A 13,382-nucleotide genomic window follows, 5' to 3' on the forward strand; every position below is an offset into this window, starting at 1 on the left:
CTTTAGGTCTGTGCTGGATTCTGTCCACAATTTAGGGAGCGCGTTATCTGCGCCTCACGGCAAAAGCCATTGCCAATCACCTGTTATCCAATTTACTCACTGCGTGCTCGTTTGATTTCTTCAGATTTAGGAAAATGCTAAGACACTGAAGCACAAATTAGACTTACACAGGTTGGTTGAGTTCAATCACAATTCTTGTTCAGACAGCTCTGTTTTCAGGAAAGTACAATACAGCGCTGGGCCCTTCAAGAGCGGAAAGTCTCCATTCAGAAAAGGCAACGTCCAAGGTTCTCTGGTTAGCTTATATCAGCTGCACATGCCAGTGTGGGCCAAGTTTGATGGGTGATGAGTCTTTGGGGTGGGGCAAGTTCGCCATGGGAGTGGGTGCTGGTTATGGGCGATTCGGTGTGTGTGGGGGCTGTTGTCTTCCATCCCGTCTTTCGGCCTTGGCGATCATCTTTGGCCGAGTCCTTGGCTGGCTCCCTCTGGCACCTGCTGGTTTTATCTCCACGTGACCTTCCTGTGAACATTCTTTTCCAATCTTAGACATACACTGTCGTACCTCATTCTTTCAATTTTGTCATTTTGTACGAAATTATGTTAGCTTTTGGCTGTGACATCATTAATCTATTGCTGTTCTTTTGATACATCATGTCTTTGCTTATTCTTAGTTTAATCATGCTGCCAATCGTATCTTTTCTTTGTTAGGCAAACTATTTCCCTCTGTGCAGAGCGTTCAGTAGTAATCAAAAACTGGCGTCTAGCATTAGTCAAAACATAAGATACAATCAAGTACTGAACGGTCAAGACGACTCTGGCCGTGTCCATTGTTAGAGATTTGCTCACTCCAACTTATTTTGCAAGAACCACACGGGAGACAAGTAAGTCCTTTTGGACACCTGCAGGTGGAGAGTCCATTCGTCGCTGTGCGTACAGCGATGTTCGAATAGAGCTCTGGACTCTCCTTCCTGCAAGAGGATATTTATTAAGAGAAACAGAGTGGGGGTATGAGTGGGCTGAATAGAAAGCCCTTGTCCTCTAGTCTAAACATCTCAGGGGATGTTTTACGATCTTGTGATAAGGAGGACAAGGTAAGGTATTTATTACCTGTTGCATTCCAACATAATCCTATGATAAAGATAACCTGGAAAACCCTAACATCCATGATTTAGAGAAAAAACATCAGGCATGCATTACGCAGTTCCTTAAGGGTCATTAAGCTATTTAGGCAATATATCAAAAGTCATTTGTTATTTCAAAGTGCTCAGAAATATATATCAGATCATAAAGTTATAAAAACCTTTCTCATCACCACTTATCAAAAATGTCTAGTTATGTCTTCTTTATTGATTTGGTGTGTAGGTATAATTATATGGTTAAAATGTTTCTTTTATTGATTTAATATGTAAACATACTTGTCTGCTTATGTACTTTATTCAATGAGGTTTGAGCACATCTGTTTTTGTCGCTAGGCAGGACTTTTTGCATTTCGACCACATTCCTTCATCTGCATGATTAAAACCCCCAGTGGTGAAACCGTCAGGGAGCGCCGTCTGTTGTTCACTGACAGCCTGGTACAGTTCACTAAGAGCCGTGATCCTGTCGCTTTCAATGTTGGAAGGCGGGATGTATACCGCGACTAGCAGAATCTCAGTAATTTCCCTTGGCAGGTAAAAAGGACGGCACTTTATGATCACAAACTCCGCCAGTGGCAAGCAGTGTTTGCATACAACTACAGTGTCCCGGCACCATTCGTCACGGATGTAGACACAGATTCCTCCTCCTCCTCGTGATTTTCCACCCTTTGAGTTCCTTTAATGTCTCTGTTTCAAAGTTCAGAATGCTGCAAAACTCGCTTTTGCCGATGTCTAGTAGAAACTGCCTGCTGTACTTGTAGCACGACGTAGTAAGACGAGACGAACACGTATAACTGTCGGACAAACACTTATTAAATCAACAAAACACCGTTCGGTTGGGACAGCGAGAGGTCGCTGCGTGTGCATGCGAAATAAAAAGGTGAAATAAAATTAAGGCACCTTTCTAGTGCCACGGACTGGATTTTTGTCATACAATATTTTCACCGACCAGTATTTGATGACTTCACGATTTTTGCGAAAAAAAACTTCTAAGACAATTCTAAAAAGAACAAATAAAATCAAATAATCACAGACTGCACGTTGTTTTTAGAAGTTTTCTTCACAAAAATCGCCCGTGGTTGAACAACAATCCGATTTCCGCAAAAGAGACCAACCATAATCTTAAAGGTCACTGTACTATTTGCTCAGCCAATCGTATAGCGTGACGTCTTCAAAAGTGTCAGACAGCTGATCTGAGCACCGAGTGGATGTGGTGCCTCCACCAACTTTTAAGGTGTGGCGGGGGAAAAAAAAGGTGTGGCGGATGAATACATAAAAATAAAATGACAAGACCGACATAAAAACAATGGTATTGTGGTGCCAAAGGAATGGAGACGCAGGTTTGTCGCAAAAAAATATACTCGTAAAACGAGGAATAGAAAGAACACATCACGGTCCCCACACCCTTCAACCCTGAGTTCCATGGTGGAATTCTGTATGCGAACACCTATGCAACTTTACTCGCAGCGTCCTCATAACATTACGCCAACAACATAACAGGAGTAATGTTATGTTCTGTTCATGTCATGAGATGTGGGAGAGAAACCGGTCAATTTTTCAAAATAAAAGATCATTCAGACTCAAGTAAATAAAACGGAAATAATGCAAGTTATTTATACTTTCTTGTGCGACCCGGTACCAAATGATCCACGGACCGGTACCAGTCCGTGGCCCGGGGGTTGGAGACCACTGCTCTACAGGATCATCCTGAAGCATACACCTTTTTGTATGTGTATACAAAGCAGTGGCTTTACAAGGCCCCATTAGAAAAAAGAAAGGATGGAAAATGTCAAAAAGTATGGATGCACAATTCATGTCTTCTTCCATCCAGTGCAAGAGCATGCTCTGCCTGTCACCATCTGTGGCTGGCTGGCTGGCTGCCTTTCATTAAATATTTGTAGCGCATCACCATGTTCATGCCTGTGTTCACCCAAAAAGGTCTCCTGATTGACCAAATAAAATAAACCGTAGAGTCCTTTTTCCTGCCGGCTCTCACTTAACGGCGATGGATTCCATCCAGGCCAACACCTCCCGCAGTCCCATCCCGGAGCGGGCGCTGGCTTCCAGCATGACGATGGGCTGAGGAGCACAGTCCGCCACGTCATCTAATCGGAACAGGGAGCGGATCTCCGGCAGGCTTATGGTGCAAGGCATGTCCCTGGAGGGGAAGCAGCAACAGAAGAACGGAGCGGCCAGGTTAGTTCTCCTGACTTCAAGCCGGCATGCTGCTTCCCTGCATCTTTTAAATCCTTCTGTTTGGCTAACTTAATGGCCACGTAGAACCACACGGACCTGTCAACAAGAGCGCCTTGCATTGATGATTGACGACATACATGCTCTGGTTCAAATTCATTGATGGATGGAGCTCCCCGCCCCCTTTGTCGTCAGGTACATGATTTGTCAAAGATAAGCAAGAAAATAACAAAGTCACCAGCACCATCTGTTCCCTGAGGCATCCATCCAGTAATATGATGTTACTGAGTTATTATTGTTAAGCATCTTTGGGGCCCTTGAGAAGTGGATCTTATTATGTGTGTTCAATATAACACGTGTGCCTTTTTACCGCTTGTTAAAGATGATAAGCACAGAAGCGTTTTGCAGAGGCTCGGCAGAAAGCACCGACAGCAGCTGGATGCACGATGCTGACACTTGAGCCACATTGGACGAGTCCACCACAAACTACACACACAACAAACCATCAAACAGACTTGTGTTCTGGAGCGGCTTTTTTGCTTCAGTAAGGGGAGGCGGCACTGACTATGACCGACGAACAATCGTTGAAGTAACTGGACCAGATTGGGCCCATGCAGCCTCCCAACTCCCTCACCGTCAGCTTCTTTCGCCTCAGCATCATGTCCGTCAGGTTGGTTCCCACCTGAGGAGGCATCACATAGCCAACTGTGCGGATTATTTTTAAACATTTTTTTTCTGATTGATTTTTTTGAATTAATCTAATTATGATCCATGCAGATCTAATATAGCATCAAAAAGTGCAAGTCCTTTTTCAATAAACATTTTAAAAACGAAAATGTGAACAACCGTGAAAAAATATAGCGCGTAGAAGAGAATACAATACTTCCGTATATAAGAAAAAATAAAATGCTTATAAAACTAGAAAATGCAATTTCTGGAGAAATTGCGTGTGAAGGAAAAGACCATGAATGGGAATTTAAAAAAAATATTGCGCCAAAAAATTATGAAATTTGGAACAAAACGAAAACTATAGGTTCAAGAGGTTCACTTTAGAGTTCAAAAGTTGAAACGGGTTGAATCGGACAAAAATTGTAAATGTTACAGCAAATGTCGTATTTAGGTCACTTGTGGTTTCATTTAGGGCATTTTCTGTTGAAATAAGGTCACTTTTGGTTTATTTGGGGCACTTCTGGTTTAATTTGGTGCACTTTCAGTTTAGCTGAGGTCACTTCCGGTTTATTTGGATCACTTCCGGTTTGATTTGGGTCACTCCCGGTTTGACTTGGGGCACTTCCGGTTTGATTTGGGTCACTTCCGGTTTGATGTGGGACACTTCCGGTTGACTTCCTGTTAAAATTGGAGCACTGCCGGTTCACTTCCTGGTCATATTAGGTCACTTCCTGTTCATTTTGGGGCCCTTCCTGTTTGTTTTGGGGCACTTCCGGTTCACTTTGTGTTCATTTTGGGGCACTTCTGGGTCAATCCAAGATGGCTGCCAAACTGTTGAAGTGGGGGTGAAGGGTTGAATTGTGTAAGCATAGTGGAAGCGGGGGTGAAGGGGGTGAATATGGTAAGCATGAGGTGAACAAAGTGAATTAAGTTGGAATGGGTTGAATCGGTTGAAAAATGTGGAAATTAGAGTAGAAAACGAAATTTTGGAGAATTATGTTGAATTTCAAATTTGAAAGTTTGGATTTTTTTAGTAAGTGGGAAGATGTGGATTAGGTAGGCAAGAGATGTACAGTTGAAAGTTGGAATGGGTTGAATCAGTTAAAAAATGTAGAAAATAGAGTAGAAAAACAAAATTGTAGAGAATTCGGTTGAATTTCAAATTTGAAAATTTGGAATTTCTGGTAAGTGGGAAGTTGTGGAATAGGTAGGCAAAAGATGAACAGTTCAAAGTTGGAACGGGTTGAATAGGACAAAAATTGTAGAAGTTAGAGCAAATGTTGAATCCCCATAGAGAATGAATGGGAATTTCCCCTAAAAAACAATTGCGCCTAAATTTTTTGAAATTTGGAACGAAACGAAATATACGGGTTCAGGAGGTTCACTTTGGTGTTAAAATATTGAAACGGGTTTGATCGGACAAAAATTGCAAAAGTTAGCACAAATGTAGCTATTTGGGGCACTTTGTGTTGAAATAAGGTCACTTCTGGTTTGATTCGGGTCACTTCCGGTTTATTTGGGTCACTTCCGGTTTGATATAGGTCACTTCCGGTTTAGCTGAGGTCACTTCCGGTTTATTAGGGTCACTTCCGGTTTTAAAAGGTCCCTTCTGGTTTATTTGGGTCACTTCCAGTTCAATTTGGGGTCACTTCCGGTTTACCTAAGGTCATTTCCGGTTTGATTTGGGGCACTTCCGGTTCATTCTGAGTTCATTGGGGGCACTTCAGGGTCAATCCAAAATGGCCGCCACACTGGAAGTGGGGGTCAAGAGGGTGAATATGGTAAGCATAAGGTGAACAAAGTGAACACAGTTGGAATGGGTTGAATCGGTTGAAAAATGTAAAAATGAGAAGGGATTTTTGGAAAATTTGGTGTGAATTTCATAATTGGAAATTTGAAAATTTTGTGGAATAGGTAGGCAAAAGATGAACAGTTGAAAGTTGGAACGAGTTGAATCGGTGGAAAAATGTAGAAATTTGAAGTGAAAAACTAAATTTTGTGAAATTTTGCAAAAATTTTGTGCAAATTTTAAAAGTGAAAACGTGAAATTTTTCAATTTGGCAAGTTTGGGAATGTCCCCAATGTAATTTGAATGTGTTGAATTATGTGAATTTCAAACTGGAGCAACGTAAATGTGTCTGCTATTAAGAATGAATGGGGAAAAAATCGAAGGAAATTTGTGAATTTTGTGAAAACGGAAAATTTTTTGAACGTAAAAAATTTAAGCAACGGTGTCATGAATATTTGGAATAAGTGAAAAGTGGAACGGAGTGAATCGGTTGAAGTATGTGGAAGTAGTTAAGCGTCAAAAAAGTGAGCGGAATAAGTAGAATAAAGGACAGGAATAACAATAGTGTGAAGGTCTTCACCTTCACACTAATAACTAGAATTTGCAATTCCTGAAGAAATTGCATGTGAAGGTGAAGAAGTTGATAAATACTTGGGGAATGCTGCAGAATGATGTTGAAACGAGGTGAATCGGTTGAAAAATGTAGAAATTAGAGGTGAAAAATGGAACTTTTTCGCCTTCACACAATTCTTGTTGAATAAGTCGAACATATACAGTACTGTCTCAAAAAATTAGAATATTGTGATAAAGTTCTTTATTTTATGTAATGCAATTAAAAAAACAAAAATGTCACACATTCTGGATTCTGGAGAAAGGCTGGAGAGGAGCAAAATCCAAGTTGCTTGAAATCCAGTGTGAAGTTCCCACAGTCAGCAATGGTTTGGGGAGCCATGTCAGCTGCTGGTGTTGGTCCACTGTGTTTCCAGTCCAGAGTAAATGCAACTGTGTACCAAGAGATTTTAGAGCACTACATGCTTCCGTCTTCTGAAAAGCTCTATGGAGATGATGATTTCATTTTCCAGCATGATCTGGCACCTGCCCACAGTGCCAAAACCACCAGTAAATGGTGTACTGACCATGGCATTACTGTCCTCGATTGGCCTGCCAATTCCCCTGACCTGAACCCCATAGAGAATTTGTGGGGTATTGTGAAGAAGAAGCTGACCCAACAATGCAAATGAGCTAAGGGCCGCATCCTGGGTATCCATAACACCTCAGCCATGCCACGCCGCATTTATGCAGTTATACGTGCAAAAGGATTCCCAACCAAGTACTGAGTGCATTAATGGACATTTTCAAATGTTTGATTTTGTTTTGCTGTTAGAAATCTTTTTTTTTAACTTGGTCTGAGGAAATATTAAATTTTTTTGAGATAGGATTTCTGAGTTTTCTTAAACTGTAATCCATAATCAGCAATATTAAAATAGTAAAAGGCTTGCAATATTTCAGTTGATTAGTAATGAATCCAGAATGTATGAAATTTTTGGTTTTTTAATTGCATTACAGAAAATAAATAACTTTATCACAATATTCTAATTTTCTGAGACAGTCCTGTATAGGGTTTGTAATGTAATGAATGTAGACATGATTTTTTCCTTGTAATTTACAGTTGTCAGAGTATGCGGAGGGCTATCCACTTCAACAGTGTCACGCAAACTGAGCTGTGGACAAAACGTTAAGAAAGCAACTGCAGCAACGTTGAAGTACGTTGAGTTCGTCAAATAGCAAATGATAATTCCAGGTCGAGTCGCACTCGCGACTATCAGTGCTAATCATCCGACACTAGCGGGCTGTTGCTAAGGTGTGCGCAAAACATTCAAACTCGCATCTCGTTTAATTATTCGAAATGGGTAAAAGGATATTGAGGAGTCGTTTTAGGAGCAATGTTTTCCCGACGCCCGTCGCTCCGAGGAGCAAGCACACTTCATAACAGCTCATTTTATATTCAGGAGCCCTTTTTGGGCCTTAGCATGTAGTAACGTGGCTTCAAGGGGAACCATGGTGACGGTCACGTGATCAGCCAACCCTACCATATGAGAAAGCTCCGCCCGATTTCCGATTGGTCCGTGTGATGCCAACACTACGGAGAGCAAAAGCAAACAAAACAATAAACTGGGTACAATATCTCTTAGCAAAGAGATGACAGTTTCTAAAAGCGCGTATGTAACACGTAAACCCTTTAAACATATTCAAAACATGTGATTATATGTTTTGATGTAATCTGATATATTGGATGAGTCAATATGTTGGATAAGTCAATTACCCATAAATTCACGCAACGACGGGCTTTAATCCGTTAGCTGAGACGTCATACAATATACGTCGTTCATTCTAAAACACGGCTGCAGGCTATCGGTGAGTGCGCGTTGTATCGTGGTTATACGATAGACTGCATATAATCCTTTCTGAGCAATGGAAGATAAGTTAAAGAAAGAGTTGGGTACAGCCACGCTAAAGTTAGCCGGCCACGCCGGAGGTGGATGCATCAGTCAGGGCCAGAGTTATCACACGGACACAGGTGAAGTGTTTGTCAAAACAAACCACAAGAACCAGGTAACTCTTGACTTTATTGTTTATTTGATTGCTTGTTTGTTTCAACCTACTCGTGCATTTTTAAACATGGCATTTTTAAATTCAGGCCAAATTAATGTTTGACGGGGAAATGGCCAGTTTGGAGGCTATAATCAAAACGGGCACAATTCAAGTGCCCAAACCTATAAAGGTGATCGAGTTGGCAACTGGAGGCTGTATGTTTGTAATGGAGCATTTGGACATTCGTGCCCTAAGCAAGTGAGGCAATGTCGCTTTGGTCGCATGGCCCCATTTCATCAAAAAGGATCTTAGAAACTTTTGTGTCGACTTGCAATTTGCAGATATTCCAGGCAGCTTGGAGAGCAGGTGGCTGATCTGCACCTTCACAATAAGAGACAGCTGGAGAAAGTGAGCAAAGAGCAGCACACCCTTGGTAAGTGTTGTTCTTTAACTGCAAATATTGACAAATTTGTATTTAGCATGACAGAATGTTTGCGTGCTGTAGTTTAAAACGTTGTCGGCGCCAAGCCTTTTTGCAACTCAAAGCATGGTGTTTTTTTGTTAGCATTTTCTAGTTTTCTATTTGCTGAACTCGTGGCCAGGGAAGTTTGCGGCACCTAATGCAAATCTATTGCGTTTTACGAGGAGGCCTTTATTTGTCTGAATACTTGTCTGAACTGGCTGCTTTCTATTTACTAGAATACAGAGAGGACCAGAAACATAGTAGAAGCGAGGCATTTATTTGTACAATTACCTGTGTATGAACTGAAGACTTTCACAACTGCAATGAGTTCCAAGTGTCTATCTGAGAGAATTTGGATGGATTCTACTGGCACTTAGCACCTGTTTATTTGTAGCAGGGTTTTTTTTCACTGCTGCAATTCACCTGTGTATTAACTGGCTCTGTGTGGATGACAAACATGGCAATGAAGAGAGCGGTGCTATTTGTGACGTGCAAGATGAATTTAGGTATGGCTTTTGTGTGAATAGGAAAAGGAGCCGGGCAGAGGGAGGGCACTTACGTGGACAAATTTGGCTTCCCGACCATTACGTGTTGTGGCTATATCGCACAGGTAAAAGCAAACAGCATTATGGCCATGCAGATGTGCGATGTGTCATCCTTGAAGCTATCACGTTGTTTTAAGCGGCATTAGCATGGCTTTTTTTTTTTTTTTTTTTTTTTGTCACTTCCAGGAAAACGAATGGCAGGATGACTGGATGACCTTTTATACTCGCCAGAGGCTCGAGTGTCAGCTAAACATGCTGGAGAAGTCAAACGGGGACAGAGAGGTCCGAGAGCTTTGGTCGGCACTGCAGGTACGCCGGTCGGCGTTTCTTTGAAGGGTTTCTTTCTACTTTGAAGCAAGGTATTGTTGGATTCTGTCCACAATTTAGGGAGCGCGTTATCTGCGCCTCACGGCAAAAGCCTTTGCCAATCACCTGTTATCCAATTTACTCACTGCGTGCTCGTTTGATTTCTTCAGATTTAGGAAAATGCAAAGACACTGAAGCAGAAATTAGACTTACACAGGTTGGTTGAGTTCAATCACACTTCTTGTTCAGAAAGCTCTGTTTTCAGGAAAGTGCAATACAGCGCTGGGCCCTTCAAGAGCGGAAAGTCTCCATTCAGAAAAGGCAAAGTCCAAGGTTGTTAGATCAGTTTTATATTCAGTAGCACATTGTGGGCTGGGATTGATGGGCGATGAGTCTTCGGGGTGGGGCAAGTTCGAAGGAGAGTCTGCTTCCATGGGAGTGGTGCTGGTTATGGGCGATTCGGTGTGTTGGTGGGGGGCTGTTGGTGTGTGTGTGTGTGTGGAGGGGGCTGTTGTCTTCCATCCCGTCTCTCGGCCTTGGCGATCATCTTTGGCCGAGTTCTCGGGTGGCTCCTTCTGGCACCCACTGGTTTTATCTCCACGTGACCTTCCTGTGAACATTCTTCTCCAATCTTGGACATACACTGTCGTACCGCATTCAACCGTATCTTTTCTTTGTTAGGCAAACTATTTCCCTCTGTGCAGAGCGTTCAGTAGTAATCAAAAACTGGCGTCTAGCATTAGTCAAAACATAAGATACAATCAAGTACTGAACGGTCAAGACGACTCTGGCCGTGTCCATGATTCAGAGAAAAAACATCAGGCATGCATTCCACAGTTCCTTAAGGGTCATTAAGGTATTTAGGCAATATATCAAAAGTCATTTGTTATTTCAAAGTCCTCAGAAATATATATATCAGATCATAAAGTTATAAAAACCTTTCTCATCACCACTTATCAAAAATGTCTAGTTATGTCTTCTTTATTGATTTGGTGTGTAGGTATAATTATATGCTTCAAATGTTTCTTTTATTTATTTAATATGTGAATATACTTGTCTGCTTATGTACTTTATTCAATGAGGTTTGAGCATATCTGTTTTTGTAGCGAGGCAGGACTTTTTGTATTTCGACCTCATTCCTTCAGTATGCATTGGAGAGGAGGGCCCTATTATTTTATTGTAAAAGCTTGATTGTTTCTAGAAGTACGGCGACGCCGGCGAGTGTGCGCGTGCACGCAGAGATAACCCCAAGTGCATCTTTGACAGCTGAAGATCCCAGGGTTGTTCCGAGACGCGCAGGTGTTCCCAGCTCTTCTGCATGGCGACTTGTGGAAAGGCAACGTGGCAGAAACCAGCAAGGGCCCGGTGATCTTCGACCCCTCTTCTTTTTACGGCCATTCTGAATACGAGTTGGGAATCGCTGGCATGTTCGGAGGCTTCGACAGCTCCTTTTTCTCGGCCTACCATGCAAAAATTCCTAAGGCGCCCGGCTTTGCCCACAGAAACCAGCTCTATCAACTCTTCAACTATTTGAATCACTGGAACCACTTTGGCGGTGGCTACAGAGGCTCGTCAATAAGAGTCATGAAGGACCTGCTCAAGTAATTGGACTCAACCAAGTGTTGCGCATGTGCAGAATCTTTGACCAAGACCATTCTAAAAGTTGTTTCTGTGTATTACACCAAAACAGTGACGTGCAGTGAGGTTCATGACTGGGGATGCACTGACGTCACCCCCGGTAAAATTTGTCTGGCACCTAACCGTGTCACAAAAAAGGTTGGGGAACGCTGCTCTAGTGTGGCTTATTCATTATTTAATTTGAACTATTTTAATTAAAATCACATATAAGCAGTTTTCAAACATAAAAACACTCAATAAAGCACATGAAATCAAAAACTTGTTTTCGATCGTGCGTACCACTCCGTTCCGAAGTCCCATTGTCTGAATCAAACCTTTTAACTCCGGAGTTGGTCTTCCAATGTAAAAACGTGTGTGTGTGTGTGTGTGTGTGTGTGGGGGGGGGGGGGGGGCAAAAATAATATAAAACTAAACAAATGGACGACTGCGCCTTCGTTGTTCGCTGTAAATTTGAACTGGAGATCTCTTATTCTACAGGTAAGGCGCATGAAGCATCCCGGGATCAGTAGCACCCCCTGCCATAAGTCTGGAGAACCTTTTTTCGTAGCCTCTGTAAGATCTCTTTTCAAAGCCGTTTTGTTCATCTAAAGCACAGGTGTCAAACTCAAGGCCCGGGGGCCAGATATGGCCTGCCAATTCATTTTGTGTGGCCCCCGAAGACAAATTGTGCATCAAATTCGTATGTCATTACTAAAATTGCAAATTGTCTTCACTTTTATCTTTTTTTTTAATTTGACCAGTTTTTACTCGTCTGATTTGGAAACGAGTTATTTGTCAGTTTGTTTTGTAGCTTTTACTGTATATAATATGAGGTGTTCATACATTGACTTGGGTTGATAGTCATAATGGCCCTCTGAAAGAAGCTATGACTACAATGCGGCCCGTGAAAAAAATGAGTTTGACACCCCTGATCTAAAGAAACACGACATTACAGTCAGATGACAAAAACCACAAGATATTATATACACCAGTTTAACTACGGAATTTAATTAATATAGCCACAGTGTTTGTGCGACATTAAACAGCGACATAAAGACAGAGCAGTTCAGTCTAACTGCATAGCCTGTCAACATAGGCTGCCGTGTGATTACGCAATCCTCAGAGGAGTACGTTTGCTCCTCCGAGCGAATCGCCTTCGGTTTTAAAATAACTATAAAAATTCAGCGATTTTGGTTCAAAATGATACAAAATTATTGAAATTAAAAGGAAAATGACTTTATAATAAAAACAATTGAATTTGTTTGTCCCCTTTTCATGATACGCTTCCCCTGCCTCCTCTGACCGCACGTCCCTGAACTAAAACATGTTGTGATTTTGAAAACAGTATGGAATGAAACAAATAACTAGGTTATGACTGTTTTAATTTGAATAGAACTGTGTGCGTTATGCGTTTACAAAATTCATTCTTCTGACTTCATTTGAGGTAAGGCACATACTGAGAGGAAGCAGGTTATTTCAGAGGCTCTCATTTGCACAAATGCTTGGACAAGTTGTGACTTTCTTTGAAGCAAGGCATTGGATTGAGACAAGTTCCCTATTCGTTTGACTTTAACTATCTGTGTTTCCGGTTATAAATGGCATAAAATGAAAGAACTGTAAATAGGAGTGTTGTAGCTGTGATGGCTGGACGTCATCATTTGATCGCGTTGTTTCGTGCATCAGGCACGCATACAGCGACCGCACGCATCACAGACCTGAAAGACTGGTCCCGTGTGTTAATCACAGCAAGGTACAAGCATCGATGGAAAAGTCATGAACGCGAAAACGGTGAGCATTTGGTGGTGGTGGTTGGGAATTGGGGAAAAACATGCCGATTTGCCCCCACCATCCTTTCTATTGCAGTTGTCTGCTGTGGCGCATGGGTAAAGTGGCACAAACTGAGCCTTAGTGATGTGCATTCCAGTTCTTTTAGGTGAACTGAATCTTTAGAATTAGTTCACTCAAAAGATTCGTTCAAACAAATCGTTCAATGAATCCCCCCCACACACCGATAAAGCCTTTTTTTTTTTTTTTTTTTTTTTACATCCAGTGGAAACAAACCATACACATCA

General features: G+C 41.8%; 2 protein-coding genes across 6 annotated transcripts; one reads left to right on the top strand and one right to left on the bottom strand.

Annotated features, from left to right (window-relative positions):
• Nucleotides 1-176: 176 nt before the first annotated feature.
• Nucleotides 177-8,074, bottom strand: arl16 (ARF like GTPase 16). 3 transcript variants are annotated; one of them, XM_088357501.1, is made up of 6 exons: nt 7,709-8,074; nt 7,455-7,509; nt 3,895-4,011; nt 3,700-3,815; nt 3,429-3,512; nt 177-3,294 (listed from the first exon to the last, which is right to left on the bottom strand). In XM_088357501.1, the coding sequence occupies exons 1-6, from the start codon at nt 7,783-7,785 to the stop codon at nt 3,129-3,131; spliced, it is 615 nt and encodes a 204-aa protein (XP_088213627.1). In that variant the 5' UTR covers nt 7,786-8,074; the 3' UTR covers nt 177-3,128. The 3 variants fall into 3 exon arrangements, with proteins under 3 accessions (XP_088213627.1, XP_088213629.1, XP_088213628.1); XM_088357503.1 differs by lacking the exon at nt 3,429-3,512 and having other exon boundaries at nt 3,964-4,011; XM_088357502.1 differs by lacking the exon at nt 3,429-3,512 and having other exon boundaries at nt 7,709-8,073.
• Nucleotides 7,908-11,589, top strand: fn3krp (fructosamine 3 kinase related protein). Of its 3 annotated transcripts, none has more exons than XM_088357498.1 (7): nt 7,908-8,400; nt 8,486-8,637; nt 8,721-8,812; nt 9,370-9,452; nt 9,574-9,696; nt 9,959-10,026; nt 10,895-11,248. In XM_088357498.1, exons 1-7 carry the CDS (start codon nt 8,260-8,262, stop codon nt 11,094-11,096), a joined length of 861 nt encoding a protein of 286 aa, XP_088213624.1. In that variant the 5' UTR covers nt 7,908-8,259; the 3' UTR covers nt 11,097-11,248. The 3 variants fall into 3 exon arrangements, with proteins under 3 accessions (XP_088213624.1, XP_088213625.1, XP_088213623.1); XM_088357499.1 differs by having other exon boundaries at nt 10,898-11,248; XM_088357497.1 differs by lacking the exon at nt 9,959-10,026 and having other exon boundaries at nt 7,914-8,400; nt 10,960-11,589.
• Nucleotides 11,590-13,382: the final 1,793 nt, after the last annotated feature.

The sequence above is a fragment of the Syngnathus floridae genome, chromosome 17 (assembly GCF_059516105.1).
Source record: "Syngnathus floridae isolate MCC-2025c chromosome 17, RoL_Sflo_1.0, whole genome shotgun sequence".
In the NCBI taxonomy this organism is placed as follows: domain Eukaryota; kingdom Metazoa; phylum Chordata; class Actinopteri; order Syngnathiformes; family Syngnathidae; genus Syngnathus; species Syngnathus floridae.

Excerpts from the sequence above, each read along its gene's own strand:
- fn3krp (XM_088357497.1), top strand. The coding sequence starts at position 8,260 with ATGGAAGATAAGTTAAAGAAAGAGTTGGGTACAGCCACGCTAAAGTTA. Across the intron at positions 8,638-8,720 it reads GACATTCGTGCCCTAAGCAA|ATATTCCAGGCAGCTTGGAG; the intron begins GTGAGGCAATGT and ends TGCAATTTGCAG. Across the intron at positions 8,813-9,369 it reads CAAAGAGCAGCACACCCTTG|GAAAAGGAGCCGGGCAGAGG; the intron begins GTAAGTGTTGTT and ends TTGTGTGAATAG.
- arl16 (XM_088357501.1), bottom strand. The coding sequence starts at position 7,785 with ATGAGCTGTTATGAAGTGTGCTTGCTCCTCGGAGCGACGGGCGTCGGG. Across the intron at positions 3,816-3,894 it reads ACGATTGTTCGTCGGTCATA|TTTGTGGTGGACTCGTCCAA; the intron begins GTCAGTGCCGCC and ends TTGTGTGTGTAG. Across the intron at positions 3,513-3,699 it reads CTTATCATCTTTAACAAGCG|GGGGCGGGGAGCTCCATCCA; the intron begins GTAAAAAGGCAC and ends CTGACGACAAAG.